The following is a 19010-nucleotide window of genomic DNA, read 5'->3' as shown; positions in this document are numbered from 1 at the left end:
GGTCTTCAGTATCTGCTATGTATGCTAAAATGCGTATGGGGAACACTGCAGTTCCATTTCCCCCTTTGTCAAATACCAGACTCTTCATTACCTGCCTGCTAATTGTCTGCTCTGTCTACTTTTACCCTTTCAGTGGGACACAGCTGGTCAGGAGCGGTTCCGGACAATCACCTCCAGTTACTATAGAGGGGCTCACGGTATCATTGTGGTGTACGACGTCACCGACCAGGTAAGGAACGACTTTAAACACAGCTGAGTGTTGGAATGTTTTACACTGCGCTTTTGGCACACTGAATAGGAAACTTTTATACTGTGAGGAGGTATTGTGCCCACCAAGAGAGATTTAACTCTAATATGGCTGGGGTAAAGGGGGTTCTTTCAAAATCCCTTGGACAGTAAGAGAAACTAACAGTGACTGAGTATTGCTGGAAATTATTTTGGTTAGATACTAGGGCTCTGTACTTTAATGAATTAAACACCCTGTCACTGTGATCTTTGGGGAATTTGATAGACTTGGGTCAGTTGTTTATAGAATATGATGGCCATTGTTTTTTTTTATGGACATTGTTTCGGCCCCTAGGAACACCCTGTTTACTGAGTGGCTCTCTTTAGTACCGTCTTCTTCACAACTGTTTGAAATTGCCTGCCATTGTGTAAGTGTGCAGGGTGAGCAGTGTGTTAATGTGTAGGGTGTGCAGTGTGTAAGTGTGTAGAGTGAGCAGTGTGTAAGTGTGCTGGGTGAGCAGTGTGTGAGTATGCAGGGTGAGCAGTGTGTTGGTGTCCGGGGCCAGCAGTGTGTGAGCGTGTGCAGGGCAAGCAGTGTGCAAGTGTGCAGGGTGAACGTTGTGCAAGTGTGCAGGGTGAGCAGTGTGCGAGTATGCAGGGTGAGCAGTGTGTCGGTGTCCAGGGCTAGCAGTGTGTAATTGTGCAGGGGTAGCAGTGTGTGAGTGTGCAGGGTGAGCAGTGTGTGGGTGTCCAGGGCTAGCAGGGTGTAAGTGTGCAGGGTGAGCAGTGTGGGAGTGTGCAGGGTGAGCAGTGTGGGAGTGTGCAGGGTGAGCAGTGTGGGAGTGTGCAGGGTGAGCAGTGTGGGAGTGTGCAGGGTGAGCAGTGTGGGAGTGTGCAGGGTGAGCAGTGTGGGAGTGTGCAGGGTGAGCAGTGTGGGAGTGTGCAGGGTTGTAGCAGGGTTTCCGTTCTCCCACAGAACTGTGCACAGAGATCTAGAACCTGGGTGAGTTAGGGTGTCCCAAAACTCAATTTGGTATCGGAAATCCCCTTACCAAGCTAGCTACAGTGTCTCATTGGTACTAACCACTTCCCAATGACTTAGACAATCCAGAACATGAACTTAGGGTACCTCTGGTATCGTGGAACACATGAACACTCTTTCGCTATATAATCATTTCAAACAAAAACTGGGAGTCAAAGAACACACGTGCAAGTTTGAAATATTTATTTCTCAATGCAAGGTTCTCAAACGCAGTATCTTATATAATATCAACATACATATTATAAAAACTAGAGTTAACAGCATAGTCACTAGTCCATAGTAAGCGAACGGTGATAGCATATTATAATGCAAAATCTATATAAAGTTTGTATCACCTATATTTCGCGTACCCTATTTAGCATATTATATTATATCTAAGAAGGTCTCATTTGGGTTTTTAGCAGGGCGGGCCCATACCTCTAATGGTCAGTAGGAGCAGATCACATCAACCGCTACCAGCTCTCTGCATGTGAAGCATCAAGTGTGTTGATTCATTCCCTGTAACTCTATCTTAAACCCGCGTAGAGCCCAATGTTGGCAGCAACATTATTTGTGTTATGTCTAATGTGGTGCGAGGATCAGGCTCTCAGCAACCTTGTGTTAGGTTATTCTTAGAGGGTGCAGTTCTCAGTGTGCAGACAGTTGTACCAAGCACGACTGATATCAGAGCAATAACATATTATTCTCAAATAAATCACATCTTTCGTCTAGGTTGAAAGCTACAATAACAATTAGGTGTCGTGTGCAAACTGAAGCCGAAGGAAAATGTCGTTTAAACATTTAACTCATGCTAACTTAACACAATATATAGAAACGCAGTTACCATATGACACCCCCCCAATGATCCGAGGACGGTTAAAAAAGGGAAAAAAATATAAGCCAATACTATATGAGAGGCAAAACATGAAAACAGAGTTCAACAATATTGAGCCAAGCTAAATGTATGTAACTATATGTAAGAAATAATACTTCAAAATATGTATGAATGCCTATAGTGGCCACACAAAAACATAAAAAATTAGAACTTGAGGCCATGTATAAAATCATAGGCCCAGACCATATAAAAGTTGAATGTTCGTAACAGAAAAGGCACCATTCAGAATTACTAAAAAGTCACGTGCCATTATAATTAAAGTCTCCAAAGCCACTCATGGGTGGATAGAATATGCGAAATAGGTAGCCACAGCTTCCAACATGAAATCACTGTCATCATCCGAAAACAGTTCAGCCATCCAATTAAGTAATGGGAAAGAACATACGTGCTCCTCCAGCACCGAATCCTCTAGCAACATCAGAGGACAACTCAGTGGGTTCTCGAGAACGCTATATGCCAGAAAGTCATGCGCCGCTGCGGATATGTCCCACTGACCCATTAGTCCATGCATCGCTGCCACGGCCATAACCCTTTCGCCAGAACAAACCAACTCGTGAGCAACTACGGGGCTCATCAGCTGATCAAAATCGACGTCAGGAGAAGTCGTCAAGCAGAGACACAAATCAATGGCCCAGTCGAAATCACAGCTCAGGCAATGAAACACAGGCTGGACACATGTGAAATAGGAAAATCGAAACGACAATCCAAAAGCCGTGCTCAAAGTCGCAAGCGGTAAGGTGCCATAGTATTCAAGCATCCGGTTGCGAAACAGTATTAGAAGGGGCTGAGCGGCTCCTTGTGCAGGATGGGCATCCATGTTTTATAAAGCAAAATATGACCAAAACGCCTGCAGCCTGCAGCCAGCAAAACAGGGAATCCGCCAAACAAACTTGCGAATATAGAATGAAAGAAAGCAGGGATAATACCAAATACTTTTTCAAACGTTGTCACAAGACCACTGCTAACCAATTAAAAAAAATGTGCGATTCCAGACGTGGAGGAGGCATTAAAGATCTGATGAACCAGCTCGCAGAAATGAAACGGCAAGTCAGTATTTAAAAGTGCCTGCACCTCTGTGCGTGTGTAAGCTATGTGAAGGACATAAGTTTCACGGGCCGAGCTCAGGGCCACTTCTTTCTGAGACAAAAGGGCTCTTATTCGGCTCAAACCGTTGAACTCCGCTCTCAAGGTTGGGATTCGCGGCCAAATGGAAACATCTGAATTTCCATGCGTGGGTGGATATAACACGTTCTTGCAACACACCACACGTTCTGATACAGTAACCACATAGGCGATACCGACCATTAACCCAAAACACATCTCGTTATTCAAAAGTAAATAACTACCGTTAGACAATAAAGTGAATGTGGGAACTATTGCAGGAACCGGTGTGCCTTTTAAAACACAAGCTAAATTAGGCCGGTCCTGATTACAAGAACCATGCAACTGGATGTGTCTGCATATCAGTGAACGGTCAGGCGACTGTGTGCATTCTTCACCATTCAGATTCACTTCCTTCCCCTCCTTTAGACATCTGTATGTGTATGGTAAAGACCATGTCTCGTGGAGGAAAGCACTGCCTAATGGTTCATATCGCCCTATAGCAATATATCGCATACAATTTGTAAATTTATACAGAGCAAATGGTAAAGTAATAATACCATGGATAAGCCATGTAGCAGCAGCTGCCTCAGCTACAGAAAAGGGCAAAGATTCTAATTTTTCAATTTGTAACATAGAAAATGATGCATCTCGCATGGAAAGCATGCGCTGCTTGTCAGTCAAATTAAATGGGGCAAATAGTGATGAGACGTTCATATAACTCCAAGGCACTCGACTAGCCTTCAGAGTCTGTAGTGTCCAAGCAAACTGCATGACAGAACGCAATTGATTTTGACCATGATACAATACGGACACTTCATCATGCACAATGTCAACAACAGAAGACACAATATTGTTCAACGTGTAAATTCGGGAAGAAAGCGTGTTAATACTGTTATCGACAACTGCAAGCCCTTTTTCTAAATTTGCTTGATCAATTGCCCTTAGGCGCTTAGCAGCCTCAATTTGAGAAACTTTCCAAATTTCATTGTAAACTGCATAAATCCACCGTTTAGATCTACCTTTAGCTGGGCCTTTTATAAAATCGTTTAAATCCACATTTTCAGTTAATTGAGACAAATGTAGTTTAACTGCAGCCAACGTGGAATGTTGTAACCAATTCTGACACAGCTTCCCCACAGAATAAGTTGTGACAGTATAATCATCTTCAAAACGGGGATCAGGTCTGACTTCTGTGAACCCTTCAGCCAAACCCAGAAAACGACGTTGGCAAGAATCAGCACTCCTATGCCACATCAGCCAACCCTTGGAATCCAAACTGGAAACGTTAAAGGATGAATTGTGCAATAGAGCTTGCAACTCATGAATGGACAATTCAGTATAATTACCCCAACCTGAATATTCCTCTAAATCTGGGATGATTGGTGTATTTAATTTTTTAGAAGTAGCCAATCTGTTAGACGGACCGGGAAGGTCGGCCGAGATTACGGGGAGAGGTCTCCGGGGAGAGCTGCCTCCAACGACTGTACAGACAAGTAACTTCCCCCCCACAGACGGACACCACACAAGACTGAAGGTTAACGAGACTTTATAGGCAATTCTTAGGTTACGATGGTATGATACAAGGAGGTCTGGACTCAGGGGTCCCCTCGATTCAAGTCTTTGGCTGAGGAAAGGGGTAGCGGGACAGTCTTAATTACCAATGAGTACGAAGTAGCTCTCAATCCTCGAGCTCGGCGTTGAGATGATCGGGCCGTGGAGGAGCCAAGCAGGTCCCGAGATGGATGAAGGAAAGATGACGGTTACAACGGTCCGCGGCCACGCCAGCAGGTCCCGACGACGATGAAGACTGTAGGTTACGACGGCTGTGGCAGCGCCAACAGGCAGGATGATGGTGCACAGGACAGAGCTACGGCAGCGCCAGTAGTCCGTCCAGGATGAGTTCCTCTTTACGTCTCTCGACTCCAAGATACAACTGCCTTCCTGCTCTGGAGCTGCCCCAGTTATAGGGCTGGCGTGCTTTGATGTCCGGACCCTCGCACTTGGAGGTCGGGAGGTCCGGGATGAGGGAGTCCAGACACCCAGCAGGGGGGTGGAGCCAGCGCCCGGGGAGGTGATGGGCGAGCGGCACTTGGCGGGGGAGAGCCATCGGCACCTCTTTCTCCCATTGACTTGCCAAGTAGCCCGCTCACCTCCTGGGTGGAGGGTGGTGCCGGAATGTCTGAGGCCGGGCAAGGCCCAGGGTTGAGGTCGATCGGGGGCCAGGCGGCCTCGTGATGAAGTGTCCAAGATGGCGGCCCAGGCTGGGCGCGTGGGCCGGCAGTGGATCGGGCCCATGAGGTCGATATGTTTGAAGGCAGGGGTCCCTGAGGGGACGGAGGACGTGCAATGGTGGTGTGTGGTACTTGTGTGACCGGGCTCGGGCCTGGTCGAGCCGGGGGAGAGCGGCCCTTCACGTGGCCTGTCCAACATGCGTCCCCCCCAGCTGAAGGCGGGGAGAGCTACCCATCCTCTTGGGGACTCTCCTCGTCGAGGCGGAAAAACCGGGACAGGCCATCCGCGTTGGCGTGATCTGACCCGGGCCGGTGTTCGACTGTGAAGTCCATACCTTGCAGGGAGATGGACCAGCGTAGCAACTTTGGGTTTTCCCCCCGCATATGCATCAGCCACTGCAGGGGTCGGTGGTCGGTCTGCACCCGAAAGTGGGTGCCAAAAAGGTAGGGCCGGAGCTTCTTGAGGGCCCATACCACCGCGAAGGCTTCCCTCTCTATGGTGCTCCAGCGTTGCTCCCGTGGTAGGAGTCTCCGGCTGATGAAGGCCACCGGTTGATCGAGGCCTTCGGTGTTCACTTGAGACAGGACCGCCCCAATGCCCTGGTCGGAGGCGTCCGTCTGGACGATGAACTCCCGGCTGTAGTCGGGGGCCTGGAGCACAGGGGCGGAACACATGGCGGCCTTCAACTGTTCGAATGCCGTTTGACACTCTGAGGTCCAGTTCACTTTCTTGGGCTGATTCTTTGACGTGAGTTCTGTGAGAGGCCCCACTATGGTACCATAGTCTTTCACGAACCTTCGGTAATAGCCCGTGAGGCCCAGGAAGGCTCGTACCTCGGTTTGGGTGATAGGGGGCTGCCAGTTCTGGATGGCGGCAATTTTCAGCTGTAGAGGGGCCACTAGGCCGCTTCCCACCTGGTGTCCGAGGTAGGTCACAGACCCTTGTCCAATTTGACACTTGCTGGCCTTGATCGTGAGGCCAGCTCGCTGAAGGGCTTGCAGCACTGCTCGGAGGTGGTGAAGGTGCTCGGTCCAATGGTGGCTGTACACAGCGATGTCGTCGAGGTAGGCGGCGCTGAACCCTTCGAGCCCCGCCAGGACCTGATTGACGAGCCGTTGGAAAGTCGCTGGGGCATTCTTCATGCCGAAGGGCATGACCGTAAAATGGTAGTGACCATCGGGGGTGGAGAAGGCAGAACGTTCTTGTGCTCGGGGGGTGAGGCCGATCTGCCAATAACCTGCTGTCAGGTCGAAGATGCTGAGGAAGCGGGCAGCTCCCATTCGGTCGACCAGTTCATCTGCCCGGGGGATGGGGTGTGCGTCTGTTTTGGTGACTTCATTCAGGCCCCGGTAGTCGACGCAGAACCGGAGTTCTGGTGTGGCTCCGGGGGCGGCTGCTTTGGGGACCAGTACGACCGGGCTGGCCCATGGACTGTCGGAGGGCTCGATGACCCCGAGCGTGAGCATTTTGGCCACTTCCGCCTGGATGCAGGCCCGTACCCGATCAGGTACGCGGTAGGCCCGGTGGCGGATAGGAGAGCTGTCGCCTGTGTCCACATCGTGTACACACCAGGAAGTGACACCTGGGGTGAGGGAGAACAGACTGGCGAACTGTGACAGGAGGGCTTGGCACTCTTGGCGTTGTTCTCTGGTGAGGGTCTCCGAGAGTCGGACCCCATTCACGGATCCGTCCTGCTCCTGGGTCCGCAGGAGGTCGGGGAGAGGCTCGGAGTCGTCTTCAACCCCATTGTCTGTGGCCATCAGTAGGCTGAGTTCTGTTCGTGCAAGGTGGGGTTTCAGTCTGTTGGTGTGGAGAACTCGGAGTGGGTTCCGGGAGGACTCCATATCGATCAGATAGGTGGCAGGGCCCTTGCGCTCGATTACCTTGAAGGGCCCCGTCCATTTGTCTTGGAGGGCGCATGGCTCCGTGGGGGACATTACCCATACCTGTTGTCCCGGTTCGAATTCAATGGATGAGGCGTTCTGGTCATACCATTTTTTCATGTCCTCTTGACTGGCCTCTAGGTTGGCTTTTGCTAGGTCTCTGAACCGCCGGGACTGGTTGCGGAGGGTGAGGAGGTACCGGAAGACATCTGGAGGGTTCTTGGCCGGAGGCATCTCCCAGCCTTCCTTGATCAGGCTGAGCGGCCCCCGTACTGGGTGCCCGTATAGCAGTTCAAATGGGCTGAAGCCTAGGGATTTCTGTGGGACCTCTCGGTAGGCGAAGAGGAGGCACGGTAGCAGCACATCCCACTGGCGACGGAGGGGCTCTTCCAATCCCCCGATCATCCCTTTTAGCGTGCGGTTGAACCGCTCAACCAGTCCGTTCCCTTGGGGGTGATAGGGGGTCGTGAATCGGTAGGTGACCCCACACTGTTGCCAGAGGGATTTCATGTATTTAGAGATAAAGTTCGTGCCTCTGTCGCTGACGACTTCTCGGGGGAACCCTACACGGGAGAAGATCCCCATCAGGGCCCGGCCGACCACTGGGGCTGTCACGGTCCGGAGAGGAACAGCCTCGGGGTAGCGGGTGGCGTGGTCCACTAGCACCAGGATGAAGCGATGGCCTTGTTTTGTACGCGGGTCCAGGGGTCCCACAATGTCTATTCCGACCCTCTCAAATGGGGTCGTGACTACTGGAAAAGGTTGCAAGGGGGCCTTTAGTTTGCGGCCGCTCTTCCCACTGGCTTGGCACGTGGGGCAAGATCGGCAATGCTGGTGCACATCGTTTCTCATTTTTGGCCAGAAGAAGTGGGTCACTAGGCGACTGTAGGTCTTATCTTGTCCCAGGTGCCCTGCCAGGGGGACATCGTGGGCCAGGTTTAACAGAAAGTCTCTAAAGCGGAGGGGCACTACTAGTACTCGGTTGGCCCCCAGCTCGGCGATTCTTTGCTCGCTGTACAACAGATCACTGTCCCAGTAGACCCAATGAGTTCCGGAGGTATCCCCTGCGCTTTGGGCGAGCGCTTGTTGGCGAAGTCCCTCTAGGGAGGGACAGGTCTTCTGTTCCTGGCGAAATTGTTCTTGGGTGGGCCCCCCTCTTGGGCCCCCCTCTTGGGCCCACTGGTCAAGGTTAGCGAGGTCGGAGGGTTGAGCAGGTTCGAGGGGGGTGTCATGGTCGGAGGTCTCGGCTGGGGCGACCGGAGGCGGTGGCGCCGGCCATTCTGGTTCTTCCGGGTGATGGTTGGCACGGGCGGCCATGGACCGGGTGGTGACGCACGCCCAGTCCGGGACGCCTAACATCCCCAAGTGTTCTTTCCGCTCCACGGCTGCCCACGGGGAGCTCTCTAGGTCATTTCCGAGGAGGCAGTCCACGGGGGCGTCGTCTCGGACCGTCACCTTCAACATGCCGGCGACCCCTCCCCACTCAAAGGGGACGCAGGCCATCCGACACAGACTTTCCGAGTTGTCGGCTGATCGCACCGGGCAGAGAATGTTCGGTAGATATTGTTCTGGGGTCACCAGGTGACAGCGGACGGCTGTCACACTGGCCCCGGTGTCCCGAAGGGCTTCGGCCCGTTGTCCATTGATGTTCACCCATTGGCTGTACTTCCGGGTGTTAGCGGGTAGGGGGACCCGCGGGACCATGTCTCGTCCCCCTAAGCACGCGAGAGTCATGGCGGCTGGCTCCCACTCCTGATACTCTTGCTCGCCTGTTTCTTGTTCCTCGGAGATCTGTTCTTCCCCTAGTGCCGCGGCGGCCACTTGGCGGGGTTTTGGACTCTGATACTGCGGGCAGCTTGGGTCGTTTGCATAGTGGCCGACTCGTTGGCATCGGTGGCACGTGACATTGGCTCTGTACCCCGGTCGCGCCAGGGTGCTGCCCCGGTTGGCCGGGGGGGTGGTGCTGGTAGCGGGGCGGCCGGAGTGTTGTCTCTTCCTCGTCCTTGGCCCCCTCCTCCTCCTCTGGGTCGGTAGTGACCATTGTTGTTCCTGCTCTGCTCGTAGGACCCATTCCGGCCCACTCTGGTGATCTCCCACCGGTCAGCTTCGGCTGCGAGCTGCCGGGGATCGGTTAACTTGCTGTCGAGGAGGTGTTGGCGTAGTTCAATGAAGCAATTGTTGGACAGATGCTCCCATACCATCAGATTGAACAGCTGCTCGTAGGTCGTGACGTTGTTTCCTTTGATCCAGCCTTCGAAAGCTCTGCTAAAGTACGTGACATAGTCCACCCAAGTTGTACCCGGGATGCGTGTGCAGTCTCGGAACCTCTGACGGTACATCTCGGGTGTGAGGCCATAGCGGGTGAGGAGGGCCGCTTTCATATGGTCGTAGGAGGTCATCTGGTGGTCTGGGAGCTGTAACAGGGTATCGCGGCCCTCATTGAGGAATCTGCCCCATAGGCCGGCTCCCCAATCGTTTCTATCGATCCGGTGTGCAGTCATAGCGATTTCATAGGCCTTAAACCATTGCTGGATGTCGTCTTCTCGGAAATATTCTCGGACCACATCCTTGGGGATGTGTACCTTTTTTTCCGTGGTCCCTGGGGTGTGCGGTCTCTCGGGCACCCCTAACTCTTTATTCTGTTTGCGCAGGTTGATCTCGGCTAGGTTCCGTTCGTGCTCGTACGCCAGTTTCTTTTCCTCGAGCTCCCTTTGTCTCTGTTTCTCCTCTCTTTCTTCTCGGAGACGTAGGTGCTCTAAGTTGATTTTTTGTTCGGCCAATTTGAGTTCTACGTCCATCTTGAGTCGGGCCATTTCTAGCTCGTGTAGTCGGGTTTTTTCTCTTTCTTGGATTTCGTCTTGCGAGAGACCGGTTCTTTGCCCTTCAGGGGCCGTGCTGGTTTTGTTCGCGGTGCTTTGCTCAGGGGCTTCGGCATCCCTGGTCTCTGCCCAAGATTCTAGGGCATGCTTAAAATCGTCCTTGGTGCTTAGTCCGGTGGTAGCGATACCTAGTTCGATGCAGAACTGCTTTAGTTCACGATGACTGTATTCCTCTAGTTTTTCCCTTTGGAACTTCTCAGTTGATCCGCTTTCTTTAGTTGTCATTGTGGTTCGTTGTGGGGTGAGCTACTCTCTGTACGTTATGCGGTGATTCGGATCCCGTCGCTGGCCACCAATGTTAGACGGACCGGGAAGGTCGGCCGAGATTACGGGGAGAGGTCTCCGGGGAGAGCTGCCTCCAACGACTGTACAGACAAGTAACTTCCCCCCCCACAGACGGACACCACACAAGACTGAAGGTTAACGAGACTTTATAGGCAATTCTTAGGTTACGATGGTATGATACAAGGAGGTCTGGACTCAGGGGTCCCCTCGATTCAAGTCTTTGGCTGAGGAAAGGGGTAGCGGGACAGTCTTAATTACCAATGAGTACGAAGTAGCTCTCAATCCTCGAGCTCGGCGTTGAGATGATCGGGCCGTGGAGGAGCCAAGCAGGTCCCGAGATGGATGAAGGAAAGATGACGGTTACAACGGTCCGCGGCCACGCCAGCAGGTCCCGACGACGATGAAGACTGTAGGTTACGACGGCTGTGGCAGCGCCAACAGGCAGGATGATGGTGCACAGGACAGAGCTACGGCAGCGCCAGTAGTCCGTCCAGGATGAGTTCCTCTTTACGTCTCTCGACTCCAAGATACAACTGCCTTCCTGCTCTGGAGCTGCCCCAGTTATAGGGCTGGCGTGCTTTGATGTCCGGACCCTCGCACTTGGAGGTCGGGAGGTCCGGGATGAGGGAGTCCAGACACCCAGCAGGGGGGTGGAGCCAGCGCCCGGGGAGGTGATGGGCGAGCGGCACTTGGCGGGGGAGAGCCATCGGCACCTCTTTCTCCCATTGACTTGCCAAGTAGCCCGCTCACCTCCTGGGTGGAGGGTGGTGCCGGAATGTCTGAGGCCGGGCTAGGCCCAGGGTTGAGGTCGATCGGGGGCCAGGCGGCCTCGTGATGAAGTGTCCAAGATGGCGGCCCAGGCTGGGCGCGTGGGCCGGCAGTGGATCGGGCCCATGAGGTCGATATGTTTGAAGGCAGGGGTCCCTGAGGGGACGGAGGACGTGCAATGGTGGTGTGTGGTACTTGTGTGACCGGGCTCGGGCCTGGTCGAGCCGGGGGAGAGCGGCCCTTCACGTGGCCTGTCCAACACAATCCAAAGCATGTTGTTTGGAAAATGGATGAATTTAGAAACAACATGTGATTCGGGATGAGACCTGCACGGTGCAAAGCCTCAGTGCCTTGTACCTGCCAATCTTTGGTACCCCAAACCGATTTAAGGTCAATTGTTCCTTTCCAAAACTCGTAGCCATCTACAGCTAATCTGTCTAGAAAGGACTTCGAATACAGCAATTTTGTATCGGTAAATCTAACTTTGGACATGGACTTTTGTGTCATTTTGAAATAAAATGACTCGGGATTTGATTGATTAAAATCTGTGAAATAAGTGTATTTTTTCAGAAATGTATTGGAGCTGCCTCCCAATGGAGCAGGGCAGTGTTCCCACTGTGTATAATTTACAGTAACCCGCCTGGAATTTGTCCTATGCAAAAAATGATTACCATAATGTTGAAAACAAAACAAATCACCATAATTAATAGAATCTAAATACAGATCCTCGGCATCAAAGGCAGCATAGTATTTCGAATCAGAGAATAATGCTTCTACGGCCTGAATAAGCCAATAATCAGAAAGTATATTTTGTTTAATCACATCCCCCATGTTTACTCTAAGCACATTCGGAACATTAATCACTTCAGTGGGCCCATGTATTTGAAATCTAACCGCATCCCACACAATCCCATCAAGGACAGGCCAAGCAGTAATGTTGACTGTATTCAAGTTTCGTTTCAGTCTGTGTGCTGAATGTGAAGAGGAAAGAGGGGCCAATGTTCCATTAAGGTACCGAATTCCTGTTCTTTCTTTAACATAGTGACCATCGATCAGGCGGAAAAAATAAAACACAAAACCAATTGACATAAAAAGGTAAAATGAAAATAGAATCAACCAAATGTATGTCCAAGGGGGAATTAAAAAATGTTTTTTAAATAAGGTGGCATATTTTGCTATAGTTGAAGGTTTCTTTGAAAGTTCCGAAACAGAGTCAAAAGAGAATCTGGACTGGTCGGCCAAACGAATCTGCAAATCTGGCATAGATAAGTCAGCAGGATAGGTGTAGTTCAGCTCATCAACGTTAGTAACAGGAATAGTATTTAACAAAGGACTGGATATGGCAGGCATCTCGAGGGACACCTCCTGTTCTGCACCAGAAGTTATTGCCAGCACAGAATGCCTCACCATGGAAGGACAGGATACAGCCGGTGTCATGCTATGAAGAATCGGCCACCCTGTGTGTCTTGACATTGTCAATAAAAAATAAATCTGTTTTCCTTACGACCTGGAAGTGGTGGTAAAATGACTGTTCTTGTGCCCTTCACTCCAAGAACTCGAACCGGTGCATGATATGAGGGACCAAACTCTTTCTTGTTATCGATCTTCTCTCGAACCAGTTCTCCAACTTGGGGTAGCCAGCCAACTACCGGGATCTGCAACGCATCATTCGATGTGGAGGGCAAATGTTCCTTTGCTAGACTGTCTCTGGTCTTTTGTAGATCGATTTTTAGAAACAACATGTGATTCGGGATGAGACCTGCACGGTGCAAAGCCTCAGTGCCTTGTACCTGCCAATCTTTGGTACCCCAAACCGATTTAAGGTCAATTGTTCCTTTCCAAAACTCGTAGCCATCTACAGCTAATCTGTCTAGAAAGGACTTCGAATACAGCAATTTTGTATCGGTAAATCTAACTTTGGACATGGACTTTTGTGTCATTTTGAAATAAAATGACTCGGGATTTGATTGATTAAAATCTGTGAAATAAGTGTATTTTTTCAGAAATGTATTGGAGCTGCCTCCCAATGGAGCAGGGCAGTGTTCCCACTGTGTATAATTTACAGTAACCCGCCTGGAATTTGTCCTATGCAAAAAATGATTACCATAATGTTGAAAACAAAACAAATCACCATAATTAATAGAATCTAAATACAGATCCTCGGCATCAAAGGCAGCCTAGTATTTCGAATCAGAGAATAATGCTTCTACGGACTGAATAAGCCAATAATCAGAAAGTATATTTTGTTTAATCACATCCCCCATGTTTACTCTAAGCACATTCGGAACATTAATCACTTCAGTGGGCCCATGTATTTGAAATCTAACCGCATCCCACACAATCCCATCAAGGACAGGCCAAGCAGTAATGTTGACTGTATTCAAGTTTCGTTTCAGTCTGTGTGCTGAATGTGAAGAGGAAAGAGGGGCCAATGTTCCATTAAGGTACCGAATTCCTGTTCTTTCTTTAACATAGTGACCATCGATCAGGCGGAAAAAATAAAACACAAAACCAATTGACATAAAAAGGTAAAATGAAAATAGAATCAACCAAATGTATGTCCAAGGGGGAATTAAAAAATGTTTTTTAAATAAGGTGGCATATTTTGCTATAGTTGAAGGTTTCTTTGAAAGTTCTGAAACAGAGTCAAAAGAGAATCTGGACTGGTCGGCCAAACGAATCTGCAAATCTGGCATAGATAAGTCAGCAGGATAGGTGTAGTTCAGCTCATCAACGTTAGTAACAGGAATAGTATTTAACAAAGGACTGGATATGGCAGGCATCTCGAGGGACACCTCCTGTTCTGCACCAGAAGTTATTGCCAGCACAGAATGCCTCACCATGGAAGGACAGGATACAGCCGGTGTCATGCTATGAAGAATCGGCCACCCTGTGTGTCTTGACATTGTCAATAAAAAATAAATCTGTTTTCCTTACGACCTGGAAGTGGTGGTAAAATGACTGTTCTTGTGCCCTTCACTCCAAGAACTCGAACCGGTGCATGATATGAGGGACCAAACTCTTTCTTGTTATCGATCTTCTCTCGAACCAGTTCTCCAACTTGGGGTAGCCAGCCAACTACCGGGATCTGCAACGCATCATTCGATGTGGAGGGCAAATGTTCCTTTGCTAGACTGTCTCTGGTCTTTTGTAGATCGATTTTTAGAAACAACATGTGATTCGGGATGAGACCTGCACGGTGCAAAGCCTCAGTGCCTTGTACCTGCCAATCTTTGGTACCCCAAACCGATTTAAGGTCAATTGTTCCTTTCCAAAACTCGTAGCCATCTACAGCTAATCTGTCTAGAAAGGACTTCGAATACAGCAATTTTGTATCGGTAAATCTAACTTTGGACATGGACTTTTGTGTCATTTTGAAATAAAATGACTCGGGATTTGATTGATTAAAATCTGTGAAATAAGTGTATTTTTTCAGAAATGTATTGGAGCTGCCTCCCAATGGAGCAGGGCAGTGTTCCCACTGTGTATAATTTACAGTAACCCGCCTGGAATTTGTCCTATGCAAAAAATGATTACCATAATGTTGAAAACAAAACAAATCACCATAATTAATAGAATCTAAATACAGATCCTCGGCATCAAAGGCAGCCTAGTATTTCGAATCAGAGAATAATGCTTCTACGGACTGAATAAGCCAATAATCAGAAAGTATATTTTGTTTAATCACATCCCCCATGTTTACTCTAAGCACATTCGGAACATTAATCACTTCAGTGGGCCCATGTATTTGAAATCTAACCGCATCCCACACAATCCCATCAAGGACAGGCCAAGCAGTAATGTTGACTGTATTCAAGTTTCGTTTCAGTCTGTGTGCTGAATGTGAAGAGGAAAGAGGGGCCAATGTTCCATTAAGGTACCGAATTCCTGTTCTTTCTTTAACATAGTGACCATCGATCAGGCGGAAAAAATAAAACACAAAACCAATTGACATAAAAAGGTAAAATGAAAATAGAATCAACCAAATGTATGTCCAAGGGGGAATTAAAAAATGTTTTTTAAATAAGGTGGCATATTTTGCTATAGTTGAAGGTTTCTTTGAAAGTTCCGAAACAGAGTCAAAAGAGAATCTGGACTGGTCGGCCAAACGAATCTGCAAATCTGGCATAGATAAGTCAGCAGGATAGGTGTAGTTCAGCTCATCAACGTTAGTAACAGGAATAGTATTTAACAAAGGACTGGATATGGCAGGCATCTCGAGGGACACCTCCTGTTCTGCACCAGAAGTTATTGCCAGCACAGAATGCCTCACCATGGAAGGACAGGATACAGCCGGTGTCATGCTATGAAGAATCGGCCACCCTGTGTGTCTTGACATTGTCAATAAAAAATAAATCTGTTTTCCTTACGACCTGGAAGTGGTGGTAAAATGACTGTTCTTGTGCCCTTCACTCCAAGAACTCGAACCGGTGCATGATATGAGGGACCAAACTCTTTCTTGTTATCGATCTTCTCTCGAACCAGTTCTCCAACTTGGGGTAGCCAGCCAACTACCGGGATCTGCAACGCATCATTCGATGTGGAGGGCAAATGTTCCTTTGCTAGACTGTCTCTGGTCTTTTGTAGATCGATTTTTAGAAACAACATGTGATTCGGGATGAGACCTGCACGGTGCAAAGCCTCAGTGCCTTGTACCTGCCAATCTTTGGTACCCCAAACCGATTTAAGGTCAATTGTTCCTTTCCAAAACTCGTAGCCATCTACAGCTAATCTGTCTAGAAAGGACTTCGAATACAGCAATTTTGTATCGGTAAATCTAACTTTGGACATGGACTTTTGTGTCATTTTGAAATAAAATGACTCGGGATTTGATTGATTAAAATCTGTGAAATAAGTGTATTTTTTCAGAAATGTATTGGAGCTGCCTCCCAATGGAGCAGGGCAGTGTTCCCACTGTGTATAATTTACAGTAACCCGCCTGGAATTTGTCCTATGCAAAAAATGATTACCATAATGTTGAAAACAAAACAAATCACCATAATTAATAGAATCTAAATACAGATCCTCGGCATCAAAGGCAGCCTAGTATTTCGAATCAGAGAATAATGCTTCTACGGACTGAATAAGCCAATAATCAGAAAGTATATTTTGTTTAATCACATCCCCCATGTTTACTCTAAGCACATTCGGAACATTAATCACTTCAGTGGGCCCATGTATTTGAAATCTAACCGCATCCCACACAATCCCATCAAGGACAGGCCAAGCAGTAATGTTGACTGTATTCAAGTTTCGTTTCAGTCTGTGTGCTGAATGTGAAGAGGAAAGAGGGGCCAATGTTCCATTAAGGTACCGAATTCCTGTTCTTTCTTTAACATAGTGACCATCGATCAGGCGGAAAAAATAAAACACAAAACCAATTGACATAAAAAGGTAAAATGAAAATAGAATCAACCAAATGTATGTCCAAGGGGGAATTAAAAAATGTTTTTTAAATAAGGTGGCATATTTTGCTATAGTTGAAGGTTTCTTTGAAAGTTCCGAAACAGAGTCAAAAGAGAATCTGGACTGGTCGGCCAAACGAATCTGCAAATCTGGCATAGATAAGTCAGCAGGATAGGTGTAGTTCAGCTCATCAACGTTAGTAACAGGAATAGTATTTAACAAAGGACTGGATATGGCAGGCATCTCGAGGGACACCTCCTGTTCTGCACCAGAAGTTATTGCCAGCACAGAATGCCTCACCATGGAAGGACAGGATACAGCCGGTGTCATGCTATGAAGAATCGGCCACCCTGTGTGTCTTGACATTGTCAATAAAAAATAAATCTGTTTTCCTTACGACCTGGAAGTGGTGGTAAAATGACTGTTCTTGTGCCCTTCACTCCAAGAACTCGAACCGGTGCATGATATGAGGGACCAAACTCTTTCTTGTTATCGATCTTCTCTCGAACCAGTTCTCCAACTTGGGGTAGCCAGCCAACTACCGGGATCTGCAACGCATCATTCGATGTGGAGGGCAAATGTTCCTTTGCTAGACTGTCTCTGGTCTTTTGTAGATCCTGTAAAACATTGCAATGTTCATCTACGTCAAAGGCCGTGGCCTGGGCCTTGCAGTCTAGACCGTCGAGGTCAGGGACGTACATCTTGATACCAAAGAGCATTTCGTACGGGGTCCGCCCACCCAGAGACCTTCTAGGGAGATTATTAAGCGCACGCTGCACGCCATTGAGGTGGGCTAGCCAGTTTCTGACAGTGCCTATAACTCGAGCTGTCAAAGATTGCTTTAAGTCACGGTTCATTCGTTCCACTACACTGTTACCCTCGGGTCTGTACGGACTCGAAAATTTGACTTGGACCCCCAACGAAACCATAGCATCCTTATACGCCTTAGAGGCGAAAGCCGGACCCTGATCCGAATGGAAGGTACCACAGGCAAAAATCCCTACAAAGACTCGCAAATCCTTGATGACCGTTCGTGAATCAGCGCTTCGATGTGGCCATACCCACACAAAGCGTGTGCATGAATCAACTGCTACTAAGATGTACTTGTATGCAGTATCAGAAGAAAATGGACCGCAGTGATCCAAATAAAAGAATCCAAGCGGTTTATTCGAGATATACAACTGAGGCGGACGCGCAGCAGTTGAAGGTTTAATCTGCTGGCAAATGTCACATTGGAGGACATAATCGCGCGTCTGTTTCTACAGTCCCCGCCACCAGAACCTTTGTTGTAGCTGAGTCACAGTGGCTGAGACGCCCGCATGCGCAGACGCCACACCTTCATGAGCCGCTGTAATCAAAGCAGCCCTGCGATCCGAGTTGGGAACTAGACGTTCGCCAACATCAGGAATTTTCACATAAGGAACCTTATCGGGACTTAAGTGGTATGTGTATTTAGAAGGGAACCCCGCAGGATATTTACTTCCCTTCGCGGTCGCAGCAACAGCTGCCAAGATGTCATCATCTATTTTGCTTTTGGACCTCGTGACTGCTGCAACTAAGTATTTCGATACTGCTGATTTCGCTGCTTCATCAGCAAGCGAATTACCAACAGCGTGGACCCCCACGCGCTGATGGCCGAGAGTATGAATCACAAACACGAGTGGCAACTTCTCTTTAAGTTCCGCCACTCGGACCCAGATCATTTTATGTTTTATTGTGCTACCTTTGGAATCACGAAATTCATTCTGAATCCAAAAGAACAAGTTTTCATTGTAAGACTGGACACAGTAGTAAGAGTCACTTACGATCAAAGTCGTCACACTCGGATCTGCGTACTCCAATGCAAGCAGCAGAGCACGAAGCTCTGCTATTTGTGCGGTGCAGTCCCCAAGCGTCTGCGTGTGCACGACACTGGACTAGAACTCATTTATTTATTTATTGCAATTTTTAAAGCACGCAAATACCCATACGAGTGTCTCGGCGCTATTGTTTACAGAACTCACTAATGGTATGACGGGGGAGTTAGGAAGAGGAGAACAGCCATGTTTTAAGGCTCTTTCTGAATTTGAGGAGCGTGGGGGCAGTTTTGATATGGAGTGGTAGAGTGTTCCACAATTTGGCCGTGGCGGTTGTGAAACATCTATCTCCCCAGCTGGCCTTTCTTGTCCTAGGGACGTTCAGCAAGTAGGCTGAGGAAGATCGAATGGTCCTGCGTTGTTCCAATGGGTGGAGAGCTTTTTTTAGAAACTGTGGTCCTGCATTATTCAGGGTTTTATAGGCTATGCACAGAGCCTTAAATTTGATTCGGCTCC

At 48.8% G+C, this 19010-nt stretch overlaps 1 protein-coding gene across 1 annotated transcript in view; it reads left to right on the top strand.

The window, feature by feature from the left end:
- Nucleotides 1-19010, top strand: part of LOC147692218 (ras-related protein Rab-1B) — a 183588-nt gene that overhangs the window by 93985 nt on the left and 70593 nt on the right. The window contains exon 4 of the mRNA XM_086938491.1: nt 134-229. Coding sequence (XP_086794617.1) covers nt 134-229 — 96 coding nt within the window. The remainder of the gene's footprint in view (nt 1-133; nt 230-19010) is intronic.

This window comes from Lissotriton vulgaris, chromosome 9 (assembly GCF_964263255.1).
Source record: "Lissotriton vulgaris chromosome 9, aLisVul1.2, whole genome shotgun sequence".
Lineage (NCBI taxonomy): Eukaryota > Metazoa > Chordata > Amphibia > Caudata > Salamandridae > Lissotriton > Lissotriton vulgaris.
Note: the sequence above shows the minus strand (reverse complement) of the source record. Positions and strands in the feature narration are given on the sequence as shown.